Here is a 21330-nt window from a genome sequence, read left to right as displayed (position 1 = left end):
TATGTTATACTGAGGAACAAAACTCAGGGCTTCATGAATGCTAGACAAGCACTCTACCACTAAGCCACCTTCCCAGCCTCCACTAGTTTTAAATGATTAAATTCTAGAGTGATGAGGACACAGTGAATCACTCAATTCTTCCAGTCTTTACATTAAAAAACCACCCAGCACAAGCACCAGCACCTTCAGCCTTGAAGACAGCTTGAACATAAACTCCTGACTCTACTTACTAAACAACCAAGTTAAAAGATACTAAATATAAATTTTAAGCAGTTAAACAACATCCCTCATCTGAATATCTGAAAGCAAAAACTCTTGGAACACCAGCTTGAGGCCACAAATGTTAAGACTCCCATCTGATCCATGTTAGGATCCCACTCAAAACAAAGGTATACTAAAACATAGTATCAATTACTTTAGGTTCTGAGTAGAGGTATACATGAACTATGAACAATTTTGTGTTCAGGCTTGGTTTCTATCCTCAAAGTAATTCTGCACAACTATATACTCAACTTGTATACGTGTTTAAATATAAAAGTAATGTTTTCAAGTTTGGTAAAGCCTTTCTTTTATGACTTTTACAAACTAGTAAATTCAAGTTAATTTGTCAAAAGAAAGCAAAACTAAAATTATTTTTCTAATCCTCATCACTCTCATAACTCTAGAATTTAATCATTTAAAACTAGTGGGGGCTGGGAAGGTGGCTTAGTGATAGAGTGCTTGTCTAGATGCATGAAGAATTCTGTTACATTTAGTTTCATTTAAAGTAACCATAAGAGCTGAGCACCAACTGCTCACACCTGTAATCCTAGCTACTCAGGAAGCTGAGATGGAGGAACAGGGTTTAAAGAAAGCCCAGGCAGGAAAGTCTGTGAGACTCTCATCTCCAATAAATTACTCACAAAAGGCCATAAGTGGCATTGTGGCTCAAGTGGTAGAGTGACAGCCTTGAGCACAAGGAGGCTCAAGGACGTGCTAGCACCCAAGCCCTGAATTCAAACCCCAGGACTGGCAAAAATAAATAAGCAAAGTAACCACAAACCAAACTGTGAGCAAACTTCACTCTGAAAATTTTCAGAAAACTAAATATAGAAAACACAGTATTTTAACAAAATGACTGTATACTATTTTTATCTTTTTGTAATATAGCCTAATTACTTTTCTCAAAGATATATTCTAAATTTATACTGTTTTAGCAAAAATTCTCATCAGTCATTACTGAAGTTTTCACTTTATCAAAAACTTAATAAATTCCAGGTTAGTCTCACGAAGTTACCAGACTCAGCTTTCACAATCTATGATTCAAACCATAAAAAGATGCCCCTTTAGCAAGTTCGTATGACTTAAGTTTTACACACACACACACATTTTCTGAATATGTGAGATGTAAAGGATAGAAAGGGGGGAGAATGATGGAAGAAGTAATACTGATCAAGATGCACTGTACATAGTAACAGACATACGAAATGTAAATCCCTTGTACAACTCCTTGAAGATAACAAAGAAAAAATAAAACAGTTAATAATAAAATGGTTTTATAAATAAACATAAATAATAGTTAAAGCCCAATTTATGTTGTTCTGTGCATGCTGATGTGCTATTATATGAAGCAAAGAGGCAGGATACCCACCCAACTCCCTCAAATGAAAAAAGAATGCTCTTATCAGACAATAATTCAGATCTGAGAAATAAAAGGATTAAGCTGTGGCAGGTTCTCTATTTGTAATTTCCTGGTTTGCCAAGGTTTCTGAAATATGATGAAATGATAGTCAATAAAGTTAAAAATGCAAACTAAGTCTACCTATATACTGAAATACTTCTCCCTTTTTATGTGGCAATCAAATATATACATTTTTAAAGCCCTATATGAGACAGAAACTGAAATGTTTTGGGTAAAATTGCCCCATTTGAGAAACATAACAATAAACCCTTAGTAGCAGTGTATCTTCTAGATGCTACTATCCAGACCAGAGACAAGCAAACTTTTCCTGTAAAGTGCCTGCTTTCCAGAACACAGTCTTTGTTACCACTATCAACTCTATACAGGAAAGCAGTCACAAACACGATTGTGACTATGTTCCAAGGAATCTTAGACAATAGGCGGTTTTAGCTATAGCTTTAGAGAAGCACTATCATTTCTTCTTAGTTTTATTTCTTTAAGTTTGCTCCCTGCCACTGAACTATCCACTATCCACCATCCTCTAGACACCAGGCTAAGCAGTCTTTCTAGGTCAATACCCTTAATTTTCTGTGCTTGGACACTTCTCTCCACATGTTTCTGATCATCATAATACCTTTACCTAGAGAACTAGATCATATTATACAATGTTTTAATCCAGCAAAATTTTATTAAAGCGAAGTACTTTGCATTCCTATTGCCAGAATAAATATCTCAGGGATTATTTCTATCATCAATCTTATACATATTTATATAAAGCTGCCTTCACAGAATGTAAGTCTCATTTCTTAAAGAAACAATCTCTAGAGATAAATACAAAGGTGAATCACATAATAAACATGACTACCATGGCAAAAGTTATTTTGCATACATCGTTCTCAGTACCTAAACTATGTCCATTCTTGGTGTAAAAGCAGGTATTGTTGATAAGGTTAACACAACAGCCAATGACATCGCCAGTTGTAAAAGTTGGTCCATAAGGTTGTCCGGTTCCAGAAGAACAAAATGAATGTCCATCATCCCCATGGTAACCATATGAATGTTTATCCCAACCTGAAGAGAAAGATCCAGTGTATTTACATTGTAAAATAAGGCTCCTCAGTAATACATTTGCTAACTTATGTAAGATAAGCCAGAATAGTCCAAGATATAATATAATATGAACAGAAAATTTCCAAATGTACATTTACACTACATAATTACTTTATATTAAAATACCATTTACAACTTCAGAAAAATAAATTAACCAAACAAAAGACTAAAGTATTAAACAGAAAGGAATTCTACCAAAAATTGTAAACATACAGGCAATACCCACAGCAGGATGTTTTCCATGCATGTTTCTTATGCTAATACACCAAATGAATTTTGCTCTAATTTGAATCTCTATCTACACACATACCACAGAATAAAAGATTTTATCTTATTCAATTACTGCAAGCTTTTCAAGCCAGTGATCCAAATACAAGTCAGATAATGTATGATCTTACCATAATACCACTATTAAAAAATTATCAACACATCAATTTACTTATCAATTTATCAATTATCAATTTACTTCTAACATTTTTTTTTCCCGGTCGTGGGGCTTGAACTCTGGGCTTGGGCGCTGTCCCTGCGCTCTTCAGCTCAAGGCAAGCGCTGTACCACTTGAGCCACAGTGCCACTTCCGGTTTTTTAGTGGTTTATTGGAGATAAGAGTCTCACAGACTTTCCTGCCCGGGCTGGCTTTGAACCGTAATCCTCAGATCTCAGCCTCTGAGTAGCTAGGATTACAGGCATGAGCCACTGGCGCCCGGCTTCAATTTACTTCTAAAGGAAATTTTTAAATAAAATCCTAGCTCTCAAGTATAATTTTAAGAAAAAAGATACAAGGAAATTTTGTATCAATTCAACACATCTGTTTACTGTTAGATAACAACTTTATATTACTTTGGTGTACTTCTCTCTTCATTTTTTAAATTGAATTGAGACTTACATTGGTTAGCTAGACAAGAGCTCTTATACTGGAGCCATCCCTCCTTTCCACCCCTCTCCCCCAGTCCTGGTTTCCCTGTTTCTCTGGTATTTAATTAATTTTATTTATTTTTTTTAGAATACTGGGGTTTGCACTCCAGGGCTTTCTACTTAGTAAGCAGGTGCTCTCCCTCAGCTCTTCAGCTCAAGGTTAGCACTCCACCACTTCCGGCTTTTTTCTTTTTGCTTATGTGGTGCTGAGGCATCGAACCCAGGGCCTCAGGCATGCAAAGCAAGTGTGCTACCAGTGAGCCACCTTCCCAGCCCTGTCCCTGAACTTCTTTTGCTCAAGACTAGCACTCTACCACTTGAACCACAGTGCCACTTCTGGCATTTCTGTTTATGTGGTATTGAGGAATCAAACCTAGGGCTTCATGCATGATAGGCAAATATTCAACCACTAAGCCACCTCCCCTGCCCCCTTCATATTGTTTTAAATTGGTCATTTTCCAAAAGTTCTCCACCAACTTTTAACACTGAGAAATAGTATTAAGAAATAGTTCTGGCATACCAAATCCTACCTTCCTTAGACTCACTTTTAATAATGGCAGTATTAGTCTACTATTTCTCATGAAACAAGGACTGTGATGGGTAGTAAACCAGTCACATTAAAATATTTCAAGTAGCTGCCAAGCATTAGTAGTATCAGCTCATGCCTATATTCCTAGTTACTCAGGTGTTTGAGACCTGGAGGAAGTTTGAAACTAGCTCAGAGAGAAAAGTAGTTGAGATTCTATCTCCAATTATTCAGCAAAGTGTTGGACTGGAGAAGTGGCTCAACTGGTAGAGCGCTAGTGTGAACAAAAAAATTGAGTAAGAGCTCAAAGCCCTGAGTTCAAACCCCAATACCTGCAAACACACATTCCTCCCACACATACATGTAAAAAAAAAAAAAACATTTAAAGTAGCTGATGTGTGAGTATATGTTTAAATTGTAGATATTTAAATGCCAAAACACAAAAGAAATGTTAAAAAAAAGTACAGTATATATACCATGTTAAGTTTTGCTAAAGAGCATTATATTAAATTGGAAAATATTCTTGTTTTGTTCAAGGAATCTTTGTCCATACATTTGGTAAACTGGGGAACCAAGTTATTCAAAATGAAATAAAATGTTTTCCTACGGAAGAAAAACCCTCCATATTTCTACTTAGAATTCCTAATATAGGTGAGTAAAAATGTTAAAACTTAGTACCTATATTTTGATTACCTGAAAATTTTAATCAAACAGAGCTAGTCATCAGACTACAACAGTTAACAATTTTAAATGTACCTGGTAGTCTATTCATGTTCACACCTTGAGCAGAAAGACCAATTCCCATGTAACTGTTAAGGGGGGAAAAAAGAGAAATGCAGATTGTTATAGTCATGTACATGAAAATTACTAAACATTCTCAAACATTATCAGAACCAAGAAACTCCTGTGCAACTGCAAGAAATGCTATTACAATTTATTACATAGCTACTACTGGCATTATTAAGTACTTTTTGCACAGATTCTCAGTAAACTCCTTTAGTAGTCACTCATAAATACACCCAAAGTCTTAGTAACTTATAGATATTTTACGCGCGCGCGCGCGTGTGTGTGTGTGTGTGTGTGTGTGTGTGTGTGTGTGTGTGTGTGTGTGTGTGTGTGTGTGTGTGTGTGTGTGTGTGTGTGTGTGTGTGTGTGTGTGTGTGTGTGTGTGTGTGTGTGTGTGTGTGTGTGTGTGTGTTTTCATGGGGCTTGAACTCTGGGCCTGGGCTCTGTCCCTCATCTCTTCAGCTCAAGGCAAAGAGCTCTACCACTTTAACCACAGCACCACTTTGGTATTCTTAACTGGTGGTGACTGGCTTTGAACCACGATCCTCAGATCTCAGCCTCCTGAGTAGCTAGGATTGCAGGCATGATAAGCCACTGGCACCCAACTATTTTACTATTTTTAAATCCTATCATTTTACTCTATACAAATCTACCTTCTCTACAAATAATTATTTAGGATACAACTTCTCAAAACAACTATCAGTAAACTTGTGAGGGAAATAAATGTTAAATAAGACAAAAATGTATTTCCAAAAGGACACAGTGAAAATTTAGTCTACTCAAATGGGAGATGTAAATTCATATTGAAATATACAAAATGTATACAAAAACATCTGAAATAGGTAACAAAATTATACTGAAAAATGTAGACCTTAGATTTTCTAAAAGCTGGGTAAATAAAGTCTACCTAAACAAAGGACTCTTAATTACTAATTTATTTATTTTTGCCAGTCCTGGGGCTTGAACTCAGGACCTGGGCTTCTTTTGCTCAAGGCTAGCACTCTTACCACTTGAGCGACAAGGCCACTTCCACTTTTTTTTTCTGTTTATGTGGTACTGAGGAATCAAACCTGGGGTTTCATCTATTACTTACTAATTTATAAAATTACAACAAAATAATCTCCAAAAAGATAAATACATAAGGTAGTTAATGATTAAAGTTAATGAACACTTTCAAAAGCATATAAAGCACTAAACTAATTAAATGAAAGAATCAGATCAACAGAACCAAGATCAGGAACCACATGATTATCTCCATGGATGCAGAAAAGGCTTTTGATCAACTACAACACCCATTCATGTTAAAAGCTCTGGAGAAAATAGGAATAGAAGGAACATTCATTAAAACAATAAAAGCCATATATGACAGACCAATAGCCAATACTATATTAAACAGGGTAAAACTACAACCAATTCACCTAAAATCAGGAACAAGGCAAGGATGCCCACTATCTCCGTTCCTCTTCAATATAGTTCTGGAATCCTTAGCCAGAGCAATAGGCAAGAAAAGGACATTAAAGGAATTCACATATGGAAGGAAGAAATTAAACTAGCCCTATTTGCAGATGACATGATATTATACCTCAGCAACCCTAAAAACTCCACTCCCAAATTCCTAGAACTTAAAAACCACTTTGGCAAAGTAGCAGGATACAAAATTAACCCACAGAAATCAATTGCCTTTCTGTACACCAACAATGTACAAGCAGAAAAGGAAATCAAAAATCTCCCCCCAAAAAATAAAATCTAGGAATTAACCTAACCAAAGAAGTAAAGGACCTATTTAGTGAAAACTATAAAAACTTAAATCAAAGAGGACACCAGGAAATGGAAAGTCCTTCCATGTTCTTGGATAGGCAGAATCAATATTGTGAAAATGGCCATACTGCCAAAAACGATATACAAATTCAATGCAATTCCCATCAAAATCCCAATGATGTTCTTTACTGAAATAGAGAAAACAATCCTAAAATTCAACAACAAAAGAGCTAGAATAGCCAAAGCAATTCTAGGCAGAAGAAACAATGCAGGAGGGAGCAGGACACCACATTTCAAGCTCTACTACAAAGCCAGAACAAGGACAGCTGGGTATTGGCACAGAACAGTCCCAAAGACCAGTGGAACAGATTAGAAGATCCACAAATAAAATTACATACCTACAGTCAGCTGATATTTGACAAAGGAGCCAAAGACATACAGTGGAAGAAACATAGCCTCTTCAACTATTGGTGCTGAGAAAACTGGGCGGCTGAGAAAACTAAAAGTGACCCCAGCCTATCACCATGCACTAACATCAACTCAAAATTGATTAAAGAAAGACCTTAACATCAAACCTGAAACTCTGAAATTACTGCAGGACAGAGTAGGAGAGACACTTGAACTTACAGGCACAGCAGGAACTTCCTGAACAGATAGAGTCCCAGGGTCACAACAAATTGGGAGAGAGACAAAAAATGGGACTACCTTAAAATAAAAAGTTTCTGCACAGCTAAAGACATAACTGCCAAACTAGAAAGACAACCAACCAATTGAGAAAAAATATTTACCAGCAACATTATCAGACAAAGGCCTAATAGCCATGATATACAGGGAACTCAAGAAACTAATCCCTCACAAATCTAACAAACCAATCATGAAATGGGCAAGGGAACTAAAGAGACTTCTCAGAAGAAGAGATTAAAAATGGCAAAGAAACACATGAAGAAATGTTCATCATCTCTAGGTGTAAAGGGAATGCAAATAAAAACAACCCTGAGATACCACCTTTACCCACATCCTAAATTCAGCCAACGACAAATGCTGGTGGGTATGTGGAGAAAGAGGAACCCTATTGTATTGCTGGTGGAAATGTACTAATACAACCACTTTGAAAAGCCATCTGAAGGTACCTCAGAAAGCTAAATATAGACCTCCCCTATGATGGAGCCATACCACACCTAGGCATCTACCCTGACAACAGGAACCAGGATACAAGGACACATGTACCTCCATGTTCATTGTGGCATTGTTCACAATAGCCAAGATATGTAAACAACCCAGATGCCCCACTACAGATGAATGGATCCAAAAATTGTGGTACCTATATACAATGGAACATTATACAGCCATTAGAAAGGATTAATAGCATTTGCAAGGAAATGGATGGAACTAGAGCAAATCATTTTGAGCGAGGTAAGCCAAGATCAGAGAGACAAATGGCACACGGTCTCCCTGATATAGGGATGTTAAATCCAAAATGTAAGGAGATATGACAAAGTAAACGGGACGTAAGAAACAAAGGACATCTACATAATTTGTCATAATTTCTAAATGACTCCATGACCTCATATATGGCATACATATGTGCACATCTGAGGGAAGCTAGGATAAGGGCACAGAATCAGAGGGAAACAGGAAAAAATACAACAGAGTGGCCCATCAGCTGCACTGGACACTGATGAAAACGAACTAAGCAACTCAAGGGCAGCAAAGGGAGGGAGGGAATGAGAGGGAAAGACAGAACAGCTAACACTAAGCAAAAGGAAATGTACATATCACCCAACATGGAAGAAATAGTTGTATGGTCAAAGCTTATAGAATTCACAAACTTTATAGACAAAGATAATGACAATTTGCCTTGTGAAGGTTAAAATGTGTTTGTGACTTAAGTATCACTATCCTACAATACTGTGAAATCTGTGAAATTTATATAATGTAATCACTTAATCTCAATAAAAAATATTTAAAAAAAAAACTAAATGAAGGGGCTGAGAAGGTGGCTCAGTGGTAGAGCTCTTGCCTTGCATGCATGAGGCCCTGGGTTCGATTCCTCAGCACCACATAAGCAAAAAGAAAAAAGCCGGAAGTGGTGCGCTGTGGCTCAAGTGGTAGAGCCCTAGCCTTGAGCTGAAGGACAGCATCCAGCCCCAGAGTTCGGGCCCCACTGCCGGACCCAAAAAAAAAACACTAAATGAAAGAGAAAATTGAGTATAGCTTTTTAAAAGCCTCAGTGACCATATTAGTATCAAAATTTACAATAGCACCTGAAAAAGTTGTTACTATTTCTTATAAAAACCCTAGTATATTGGGGCTGGCTCAGTGGTAGAGTGCTTGCCTTGTATGCATGAGGCTCTGGGTTCAATTCCTCAGCACCACATAAGAAGAAAAAGCCGGAAGTGGTGATCGCTTTGGCAGCACATATACTAAAAAATTGGAACAATACAGAGAAGATTAGCATGGCCCCTGCGCAAGGATGACATGCAAATTTGTGAAGCGTTCCACATTTTTTGACATTGCCCCATTTGCTAGGAAATGGAAAGACTTGGAAAAAAGTGTATTAAGTGAAGTAAGCCAGGCCCAAAGAAACATAGGTCCCATGGTTTCCCTTATTTGCAATATCTAGTATATGTATGAGTCAAGCAGAAAAGGTCAGATAAGGTGATGTTAGGGAAATGAACCCTAAGATATGTATTCAAATGTTTTTTTTCTTTCATGTGATTGTTTCTAACACATTTATAAGATTATTTCTTTGTTGCTTTGTATGTCCCTCCCCCACAGTATAACCCCTGCTTTCACTGTATTTGATGTCTGTATAATTTGTGGAGGGGAAGGGGAAAAACAAGTTGTTTAAATAAGAATACAGGTGGACCCGTTGCAACAATGATACGTACAAGTTGTGTACAAGTTGTCATGTCGAAAACGAACTTTACAACTTTGGTGTGTGGGGGGGAGATTGTGGGGGGGCAGGGGGAGGCTGGGAAGGGATGTGAAGGGTAAACAAAGGAGGAGGCTACAATGCTTGATAAGAAATGTACTCATTATCTTGCCCATGTAATTGTAACCCCTCTGTACAGTATTTTCACAATAAAAAATTAATATTTTAAAAAAAAGTTGGTGTTAGGCGAAATGAACCCCAAGGGGGGAAAAAAAAGCTGGAAGTGGTGCTGTGGCTCAAGTGGTAGAGCTCTAGCCTTGAGCTGAAGAGCTGAGAAACAGAGCCCAGGCCCAGAATTCAGGCCCCGTGACCGACCCCCCCCCAAAAAAAAAGCCCTAATATAACATGAATAAAAGGAAATTAGTCAATTTGACACTTTTCCCAAACCCAACACAAGTTAGACCATCAACAGTGAAACTCTAAAACCATGTCATTAACCTCAGGAATATGGAGGTATGTTGTTAATATTGTCTTCGAAGGTTTTTAGGTAAATTTCACATGAAAATACAATAAACCAGTAGAAACATAAAAAGAAAAATGGTAGTTATTTCTTTGCATTAGGATTATGTACATACTAAACACAGAACCTACCAGAAGTGATTGGAACTAGGTATCCTGGCAAAACAACAGACATAGAAAAACATTTTACTGTCTAGGAACAGCTAGGAACAGAAACAATGTATAAAAACATCAGCCATACAAACTATAGAAACTACAGGCAGGATACCTGGCTTTACCAAACTGAATGAAGAGGAACTCATGCAAAAAAAAAAAAAATTTTTTTTTGAAAAAGTAAAAATGGATGTCAAGATGTTAATGTAAGAGATTAGTGTAATTGTGAAATGTTCTATACATTATCAACTATATAAGGCTTTCTATATTGAATGTACATTATATAGATCGTTCCTATGTGTACATAAAAAATTTTTAAAAATAAAGGGATTGACTGCTTTGTTAATGAAAAAAAAAAAAAAACTACAGGCAGGAATAACATTCTTAAGTGAAGCTCAAAATACAGTAAAAGCAACAAATCCAGTACGTTTCTGGATAATTTGGCAACCAACATAAAAACAGCAATCTTTCTAAAAGCAGAAGCTCCATATATATGTATATATCTCTCTGTATATAATATATATATATATATATATATATATCTCTAATGTGTTTCAACACAGATTCCAATCCAATTTCATAAACCAGACAAAATGGTTTTTTAAATTCACATGTAAAACTACAAAATTCTAACTAAAAGACAAAACCTCTAGAAAAAAAAAATAAAAGGATTCCCCCTACTGGATACTAAAAGTACCAGCCAAAATTCCTGAACAATACTACCAAGAGCCCTCAGTGAGTGAGCCAAAGAATGATAAAACAACACTGAGATGTTCAATCAAGAAGTCTACTCAATTTGTATTTGCTACAAGTACAACCTAAAATGTAAGTACTTAATGAGAAACTCTGAGCTCTGGGATTGTGAGTACTCACTCGGCAGCTCTAAATTCTCCCTTCCTGCAAGAAACAAGGACGGCGAATGTTCTACAGAAGAGCATTCACCACTGCTTAATGCCAAAGACTGGAATAGGATTCTTCTGAAAGGAGGCTAGAGAAAAAAAATGCTATCACTTAATCACTTATTACCTGGTTCCGTTTAACACGGCTGCCTACTTAATAGGCAAGAGAGAGAAGAAAAGTTCTTGTCCAGGATCTGAACTAGTTACTGAAAGCAACAATGAATGAATCTAAAATACTGCCTGAATAAACCTGAAGTAAGGATTGTAAACTGCAATATAGAAGTGGTCTGGAGTAAAAGTCAAGGAATTAAAAAAAAAAGATTTGTAAGAAAGAAACAGAGGACCAAAACTAAGAAAAATGTAAAACTTGGCTAGGTGTGCCTATAATCCAGCTAGTAGGGAGAAGGAGATATGGAAGGCTCTCAGTTCAAAGCCAGCCAGGGTAAAAAATTAATGGTACTTCATTTTAGTAAACAACCTGGGAACAGTTGAAGCCTGTAGTCCCAGCTCTATAAAAAGTTTAGATAGGAAGATACTAGTGTGAAGTCAACCTGGGCAAAAAAGTCTAAGACCTTATCTGAAAAATACATTTAAAAAAAAAACAAACCCAGTCTGAAGCCATTGCTTAAGTACTAGAATGCCTGCTTGGCAAGTGTGAGGCCAGGGAGGGAGGGGAGAAAGGGAAGAAGGGAATGTTAAACAAAAATAAAATAAAAATGAAGGGCTGGGGATGTGGCTTAGTGGTAGAGTGCTTGCCTAGCATGCACAAAGCCCAGTGCTTGATTCCTCAGTACCACAAAAACAGAAAAAGTCACAAGTGGCACTGTGGCTCAAGTGGTAGAAAGCTATCCTTGAGCAAAAGAAACTCAGGGACAGCACATGGGCCTTGAGTTCAAGCCCCAGGACTGGCAAAAAAAAAAAAAAATCAACAATTTTTTTTAAAGAAGATGAAAAATGGGTTTTCTAGTTTTCTAGTAGTTAACAGGAGGTAAAAGTCTCACAGACTTTCATGTCCAGGTTGGCTCTGAATCAAGACCTTCAGATCTCAGCCTACTGAATAGCTAGGATTACAGGCATAAGCCACCAGCACCCAGTAGATTTTCTTTTATATAAAAGGAAAAAGGAATCACCATCAAGAAAAAGTAAAGATATCACCAGAATACAGGTAACTGCCAAGATTTTTTGTTGTTGGTGGTGGTGGTCATGGGGCTTGAACTCTGGGCTTGGGTGCTGTCTCTCAATTCTTCAGCTCAAAGCTAGTGTTCTACCACCTGAGCCACAGTGCCACTTCCGGTTTTCTGGTTATTGGTTAAGAGTCTCACGGGCTTTCCTACCTGGTCTGGCTTGTTGAACTGAAAATCCTCAGATCTCATCCTCTTGAGTAGCTAGGATTACAGGCATGAGCCACCAGCACCCGGCTTGCCAAGATATTTTAACTAGTAATTTTCCAGAAATAAAAAATACATTGCTGACTTCAAAGTGTATATCATATACTGAGGAAACTTAAAATCAATTCACATGCAAGACATTTTGAAAATATCAATGACAGACATAGTCTCAATAGCAGTCTTACCAGGTGGCTGACACCTATAATCCTTACACAGGAGGCTGAGATTAGGAGTACCATAGTTTGAGGCCAGCCCAAGAAAAATTTGTGAAATTCCTTCTCAACCAATAGTTGATCCCTCTGGTGCATGCCTGTTAGTTACAGCAAGAGGCTTCAAGTACTGCAGACCAGGTATGTTCCTGGACAAATAGTGAAATCCTATCTGCTATCTTGAAACAGCCAGACCTACAAACTTGACTCAGAGCACTGTTGAGCAAGCCCAAGGCCCAGACTTCAAACCCTAGTAAAGAAGGGAGGGAGGCGGGGCGCCAGTGGCTCACACCTGTAATCCTAGCTACTCAGGAGGCTAAGATCTGAGAATCACAGTTCAAAGCCAGCCTGTGCAGGAAAGTCTGTGAAACTTAACTCCACTAGAACCACTAGAACACCAGAAGTGGCGCTGTGACTCGCCTTGAGCTGAAGAGCACAGGGACAGCGCCCAAGCCCAGAGTTCAACCCCATGATGGACAAGAGAGAGAGAGAGAGAGAGAGAGAGAGAGAGAGAGAGAGAGAGAGAGAGAGAGAGAGAGGGAGAGGGAGAGGGAGAGGGAGAGGGAGAGGGAGAGGGAGAGGGAGAGGGAGGGAGGGAGGGAGGGAGGGAGGGAGGGAGGGAGGGAGGGAGGGAGGAGAGGAAGCTTCCAAGAAGAAATGGGGAGAAGTAGAGAAAGAAAAGGAGAGAAGAAACAACCACAGAGAAAAGGCAAATTACTGCCAATCAATGACAACTGGATTAACAGTCAATGACAAAAGCAATGCAACAGGTTCAAAATATTACGGGTAAAGGACTTTCAACCTATCAGGGGTGGGCTCAGGGGTCATTTGGATATTGAGAACATCATTCACAGGCCATGTAAAATTATCAGTGCAGACAGATGGCTAAGAGGCTTGTCAACTAGAAGCATATCTAAAGTGATACTGTGGGCTTTATATGGTCTACATTTCCCACCTCTGAACAATTTTAAATTCCCAGGTAAAGCCACAAGAATGATCTTTAAAAATAAAGATTTTTAGGAATATCAAAGCTAGTAGTTTATTAACACACACAAAAGAACTATTTGAGGATACACTTTGGTAGAAAGACAAGGCAAAAGAGAACAGAAAAAATTCATGGGATTAAAAAGCAATAATTAGCACAGACAAAACAGCTCACTAATATTATATTTAAAATGGCATTCAGGATTTTAAAGTCGATTGATACATAATGTCACAGGAGACAATTATTTGACATAAGAGGAAAAAAGGAAACAAGATCAAGTTCAATTAAAAAAAAAGTCAGAGGGGCTGGGAAGGTGGTTCAGTGGTAGAGTACTTGCCTTGCATGCATGAAGCCCTGGGTTCGATTCCTCAGCACCACATAAGCAGAAAAGGCCGGAAGTGGGGCTGAGGATTAAGTGGTAGAGCACTAGTCTACAGCTGAAGAGCTGAGGGACAGCGCCCAGGCCCAGAGTTCAGGCCCCGCAACTGACAAAAAAAAGTCAGAGAATCACTTTGACAAGATTCAGATGATAGAAATAACCCATATAGCTATTAAAACTGTTACCAATTATTATCATGATCAAATGCAAAGGGGAAGTTTGATTATTTTAAATGAAAAGACAGGAAATCTTGACAAAGAAAAGGAAACAATAAAAAATAATTTCTAGGGCCCAAATGTTTTTGTCCCCTAACATTCCTATGTTGCTATGAGGCAGGGCCTTTGGGAGGGTGGTCAGATCGTAAGGGTTCTATTCTCAGAAACAGGATGAAGATCCTTATGAAAAAGGCTTGAGAATGCACATTTACCCAGCCACCATGTGCCATCTATGAAGTAGAGATGCGTTCTCACCAGAAAACAAATCTGATGTGTCTGGATCAAGAACTTCCTAGCTTCCCAAAGTGAGTTTATGTTGCTTATAAATTACTCAGTACAAAAGGCTTTGTTATAACAGCCTAACATACTAAACCAAGAACCAAATGCAAAATCTGGAGTGAAATAAGTATTTCCTTAAACTGGAAGCCTGAATTGTTTGCAGATTATTACATGCCATTATTCTTACTTTTGGTTTGAACTCTGGAATCCTGGGTGCTGTCCCTTCGTCTTTGTGCTCAAAGCTGGCACCTGAGCCACAGCTCCACTTTTTGCTGGTTAACTGGTGATAAGAGTCTCCTGGATGTTCCTGCTCAAGATGGCTTCACACTGTGATCCTCAAATCTCTCAGCCTTCTGAGTAGCTAAGATTACAGGTGTGAACCACTAGCACCCATCTTAGTAATATTAACTGCAATTCTGACCATGGGTGGCAAAAATTTTAAAGAATAAATTTTTTAAATCAAGGAAATTTCAAAAAAGCTTTTAAGTTCCCTGGCCCCTATTAATTCAGTTGATGCAGAGAAGTTCTCAGTCCTATGTCATCATCAGCTGTGTTGAAATTGTTGTATAATCTAGAGTTTTGCCTGTCCTCAATTATATAAAAATTATGCCTCCCAAAAGGCAAATGGTACCCTATAAAAGCAAAGTGGAAGTTAATGTGCCTTTTGTACATGCCTGCATGCAACCAGCACCAGAGTTTGAACTCCGAGGCTCATGCTCTCACGTGGCTTTTCACTCAAGCTGCCCAAGCTTTTTTGCTAGTTAATTGGGAGATAAAAGTTTCTTGGACTTTTCTGCCTGGACTGGCTTTGAGTCATGATCCACAGATCTTTGCCTTCTGAGTAGCTAGGATTACAGGCATGAGCCACCAGCAACACAGCTTAATATGCTTAAATTTAAGGGATAGTTAAAAAAAATGTGGAATTATCTCATAAAAGAATTTGATGGGGTTAGGGATGCAGCTCAATGGTAAAGCATCAACTTATCATGCACCAAAGTCTGATCCCCAGCACCACAAAAAGAGGGGAGGGGGCAGGAAAAACAGAACAAAATCCATCACTCATGATGAAACACTAAGCCAAAGTGAAAAAAGAGAAGTTATTCATCATGACCAGGAACATATACAGAAACTCCACAGCTAGCATCATACTTAGCAATAAAGAATAAATGCAGGAAGTGGTGCGCTGTGGCTCAAGTGGTAAAGCACTCGCCTTGAGCTAAAGAGTGCAGGGACAATGCCCAAGCACAGGGTTCAAGCCCCACGACAGACCAAAAATAAATAAATAAATAAATGCTTTCCTTTCAAGATCAGGAACAAAAGAATGTCCTCTCACAACCTGTATTCAACCAATAATGTGAAGTTCTTCTACAATGACAGAAAAGGAAACAAAAGCCATTCAGATGGGAGAGGAATATGTAAATATCCTCTATCATAAATGACACAATCTCATATGCAGAAAATTTTATGCTAAAAGTAACAAGCTAGAGTTCAACAAACTTGCATACTGCATGCAAAAATCTACAATTTTTGAACACTGTCAATAAATAATTTGAAAGTAAATTCAAGGAAACCACAACAGAGTAAAAAATACTTGGGAATAAATTTATTTTATTTTTTTGTCGCTTGGGGGCTTGAACAGGGGCCTGAACACTCACTGTCCCTGAGCTCTTTTGCTTGAGGCTAGTGCTCTACTGAGCCACAATGCCACTTTCTGCTTTTTGGTAACTGGAGATGAAGAGTCTCATGGACTTTTCCGCCTGGGATAGCTTCGAACTGCAATTCTCAGATCTCAGCCTCCTGAATAGCTAGAAATACAGACATGAGCCACCAGCATCCAGCTAGGAGTAAATTTATGTAGTAAGCCAGGTGCTAGTGTTTCATCCTACAATCCTAGCTACTCAGGAGGCTGAGATCTGAGGATTGCAGTTCAAAGCCAGCTTGGGCAGGAAAAGTCTGTGAGACTCTTATCTCCAATAAACTACTCAGAAAAGGCTAGAAGTGGCACTGTGGCTCAAGTGTAGAGCACTAGCCTTGAGCTCAGAGACAGTACTCAGGCCCTAGTTCAAGTCCTATGACTTACAAAAATAATAGTAGTAGTAGTAGTAGTAGTAGTGATAATAAAATAATAATAATAGTACAAGAAGTATAAGACTTGAGCACTAACTACAAAACATTGGTGAAAGAAATTAAAACTGAAATAAAAGAAAAGTCATGACCATGGATGTGAAGGCTTCAGATGGAGACAATATTCATCAAATTACTCTAGAGATTACAAAAAACTGTTTGCTTTTTCATAGTGACAAACTGATCCTAAAATTAATATGGAAATGCATGGGATCCTGAAGAGCCAAAATAATCTTGAAAAGACCAATGTTGGAGGAGTCAGACTTTCCAATTTTATCTATTTTTGCCAGTCCTGGAGCTTGAACTCAGAGCCTGAGCACTGTTCCTGAGCTTCTTTTGTGCTTAAGGCTAGCACTCTACGACTTGAGCCACAGTGCCACTTCTGGCCTTTTCTGTTTATACAGTACCAAGGAATTAAACCCAGGGCTTCCTGCATGCTAGGCAAGCACTCTACCACTAAGCCACATTCTCAGCCACACTTTCCAATTTTAAAACATAATTAAATTACAGTAATCAAGAGACTCACTTCCTGGATCTCAGACATGTAGTGCAATATAATGCATTTAGATCAATAGTTTCTCATGCAGAAACTAGACCGTACATCTATGTGGTTAATTGAAAATTTTTGGTGCTGGTACTAGGACTTTAATTCAGGGCCTTGCATTCTTTTTTCTTTTTCTTTTTTTTTTTTTTAGGGCCTTGCATTCTTAACAGCTGTCATTTTACAACTTGAGTCACACCTCTAGCCCACATTTTGCTAGTTAACTGGAGAGTCCCTTTGACTCCTCTAGGCTTGGGCTGGTGAAATTAGAAAGTAACCTTCTTGAAATAAGCTCAGAACTCTCTGTCTCTTCACAAATGCCTTCCCTTCCTTCAAGGAAACTACTTTATATACCCTTCTCTGGTTCTAACTTTCCCAACAGAACTGGAGATGGGAGTAGGGAGGCTGCTAAAAAGTCTTTAGAAGATCATCCTTACCCCAATAAAAAACAGAAACAAATGGATTTCAATCTTAAGAATATGAAACATTTCCCCTTCCCCTGGCTGGTGGTGTGCCTCAAAGTAGAGCATCTGTCTCACTCCAAGATTCTGAGTTCAAACCCCAGTAAGAAAAAAAAAATTACCTTTCTTAATACCTTATTACAGTATCAACAAAGCTCCAAATAACAGATAATCACTAAAGGAGCTTCAACAGACTCTATATAAGAAGTTTCAAAGGAAACTGAATACAAGAAGGACAACAAAAGCAGGGAAACTAGAAGAAAATGAAGTCTCTGACATCTACAATTAATTCAAATACCTAGCAACATTAAACACAGCCTAACTCCCCAGAAACCTCATGTTAGCCACCTACTTACCCAATCATCTATTTGAGTAGATTTTAAAAAATTACAAGGCATGTACATGGCAAAGATTTTATTTAAGCAAACCAGGAATTTAAAAGAGCTGGTTAATATTGTGGGGGATGTAAAAAAAAAAAAAAAAAGGCAAAAGCAAATTTAAAAAAGCAAAAACACTGTGGGACAACTAGAAAAGGTATACTGTGCATGATAGAAACACCAGAAAGGAAAAAATGGAAGTATTTTAAGTAAAAGCAGCCAAGAAATTTCCAAAATTATTAAAAACAAGCCATACTATGAATGCTCTCAGACCATAATGGAATTAAACCAGCTATCAATGAAAGAAAGATACCTAGAAAATTTTTAAAGATTTTTGAGATTATACAACATACTTTTATATAACACATGATCAAAATACTTTAGGCAAATACAAATAAAAATTTTATCTAAACATAGGGGCTGGGAGAAATAGAGCTGTGGCTCAAGTGATAAAGCCTTGAGCAAATAAAGATCAGGGACATCACCAAGGCCTTGTGTTCAAGCCCCAGGACCAGCACCAAAAATAAATAAAAATAAACAGAAACACAGGGGCTGGGAAGGTGGCTCAGTGGTAGAGCACTTGCCTTGCATGCATGAGGCCCTGGATTCGACTCCTCAGCACCACATAAGCAAAAAAGAAAAAAGCCAGAAGTGGCACTGTGGCTCAAGTGGTAGAGTGCTAGCCTTGAGCTGAAGAGCTGAGGGACACAGCACCCAGGCACCACAACTGGACCCAAAAAAAAAAAAAATTTTTTTTTATCTAAACATGTGATATGCATTGGAAACAATGCTTAAAAGGAAATTTACAGCACTTGATACAATAAATTCAGTCATTTTAACTTCCACATTTACAAACTATATTGTAAGACCAGACCCAGAAAAGGAATTTTAGAGCAGAAATCCATAAAACTGCAGGAAGAAATGAAAATCAACTAAAAGCTGTTACTTTGAAAATATCAACAAAGTTGATAAATCTCTAACCACATTAGAGAAAATACACAATTATTAACACCAGGATAAAAAAAAATCAAAATTATCAACAATACTATCCATAGTGACTTATAAGTAAAAAGAAATTGAAAGATTGTGCCCACAAACAACTCAATGCAGCCTGAGTTTGGGGCTCATGCCTGTAATCCTAGCTACTCAGGAGGCTGAGATCTGAGGATCATGGTTCAAAGCCAGACTAGGCAGGAAAGTCCGTGAGACTCTTATCTCCAATTAACTGCCAGAAAACCAGAATTGGAGCTGTGATTCAAACTGGTAGAGTGCTAGCTTAAGCAAAAGAGCTTAGGGACAGCACCCAGGCCTAGTTCAAGCCCCACAATCAACAACAACAACAAAAATCAATACCTGCAATTTGGTAATATAAATGAAATAGAGCAATTCCTTGGAAGCCAAATTTTACCAAAACTCACTGAGGAGAAATACACAATCTGACTATGCCTTTGGAAGAAACTGCACCAATAATAACTTTCAAGCCAGGTACCTGTGGCTCACAACTGTAATCCTAATTATTCAGGAGGCTAAAATCTGAAGGATTAAAATTTGACCTCAGCCAGGGCAGAAAAATGTCCATCGGGACATTTTTCTGGGCTGGAAGTATGGCTCAACTGATAGAACACAGGCCTAGTAAGTATAAAGTTCTGACTTCAAATTCCAATACAATTAAAAATGGTAACCATTAATAACTTTCCAAGAAGGTAAACACCACTCCCAGATAATTTCACAGATCATACCTACTAAAGTGTATAAGCTCTTTCAGAAAATGCAGGTAGAAAAAAACAAGTCCTAAATTATCTTATGAAACCAGTATAACACTAATATCAAAACCAGATAGACATTCCAAAAAAGGAAAACTATAAGCAAGCTAGTATCTCTCCATAAACATAAATGCAAAAGTCCTCAAAATACAAGCAAAGCAAATTCAGCAGTATATACAAGTAACCATACATATCAAAATGATGTGGAATTACCCAGGTATTCAAAGCTAGTTAAATATTCAAAAATCAATTACCGTGATCCATCACATAAGCAGGTTAAGGAAGAAATATCAATAGTTGCAGAAAAAGCATTTGACAAAATCCAACACACATACACAATTAGTAAACTACACAAACAGAGAAACTTCCTCAACTTGATAAGGAATATCTGCCAAAAATCTATAGATAGCATTATATGAGATATGAGATGTTTCATATGCTTAAGATGTCCACTTTTTTCCAAGTTAATTTACAGATTCAACGTAATTTCGGTCAAAGTGGAGCTGTGGCTCAAAGAGGAAGCGTGCTAGCTTGAACAAAAGAGCTAAGGGACAGCACCCAAACCAAGTCCCACAACCAATAAAAAAAAATCCAGTCAAACACCCAATAAGTTGTTTTATGGAATCAAACAAACTGATTCTTATGTATAGAAAAGCAAAAATTCACAAATAGCAAGACAAAAAACAAAAATAAAAACCATGAAGAATACAGTAGGAGTACTTCACTGAACTTTAAGACATACTACCCAAAGCTATATTGTCAAGAGGGCATGGCAAAAGACAGACAGACCAATGAACCAGAACAGGGAACCAGAAATAGACCTACAAAAAGAGAGTCAACTGATCAACAACCGTTATGAGGTTTCTTATGATTTATAGAAATAAAAAAATATAATTTTTTCCAAGCCTTATATTTTTATATTAAGTGAAGTAAGCCAGGCCCAAAGAAGCATAGGTCCCATGGTTTCCCTTATTTGCAATATCTAGTATAGGTATGAGTCAAGCGGAAAAGGTCAGATAATGTGATGTTAGGAAAATGAACCCTTAAATATGTATTTTAATGTTTTCGTTTCTTTCATGCATGTGTTTCTAATGCATTTATAAGATTATTTCTTTGTTGCTTTGTATGTCCCTCCCCCACAGTGTAACCCCCGCTTTCACTATATTTGATGTCAGTATAACATGTGGAGGAGATGGGGACAAATAAGTCGTTTAAGGATTCAGGTGGACCTGTTGCAACAATGAGAAGTACAAAATGTCATGTCAAAACCAGCTTTACAATGTCGGTGTGTGGGGGGGAGGGGGGTATAATTGGGTGGGGGGAGGGGGGAGGCTGGGAAGGGAGGTGAAGGGTAAACAAAGGAGGAGGTTGCAATGCTTGGTAAGAAATGTATGCATTATCCTGCCCA

General features: G+C 37.8%; 1 protein-coding gene and 1 non-coding gene across 2 annotated transcripts in view; one reads left to right on the top strand and one right to left on the bottom strand.

Moving 5' to 3' along the window:
- Ranbp9 (RAN binding protein 9) overlaps positions 1-21330 on the bottom strand; it is a 77602-nt gene that overhangs the window by 29565 nt on the left and 26707 nt on the right. The window contains exons 3-4 of the mRNA XM_070024538.1: positions 4968-5020; positions 2564-2731 (exon numbers count right to left, since the gene is read on the bottom strand). Coding sequence (XP_069880639.1) covers positions 2564-2731; positions 4968-5020 — 221 coding nt within the window. The remainder of the gene's footprint in view (positions 1-2563; positions 2732-4967; positions 5021-21330) is intronic.
- On the top strand, positions 9155-9263 carry LOC138828514 (U6 spliceosomal RNA). The gene has a single exon (XR_011372268.1). It is a non-coding gene; the product is annotated as a U6 spliceosomal RNA (small nuclear RNA).

The sequence above is a fragment of the Dipodomys merriami genome, unplaced genomic scaffold (assembly GCF_024711535.1).
Source record: "Dipodomys merriami isolate MVZ:Mamm:240054 unplaced genomic scaffold, mDipMer1.0.p SCAF_16, whole genome shotgun sequence".
NCBI lineage: Eukaryota > Metazoa > Chordata > Mammalia > Rodentia > Heteromyidae > Dipodomys > Dipodomys merriami.
The sequence above is the reverse complement of the archived record's forward strand: the minus strand, read 5'-3'. Positions and strand labels throughout refer to the sequence as shown.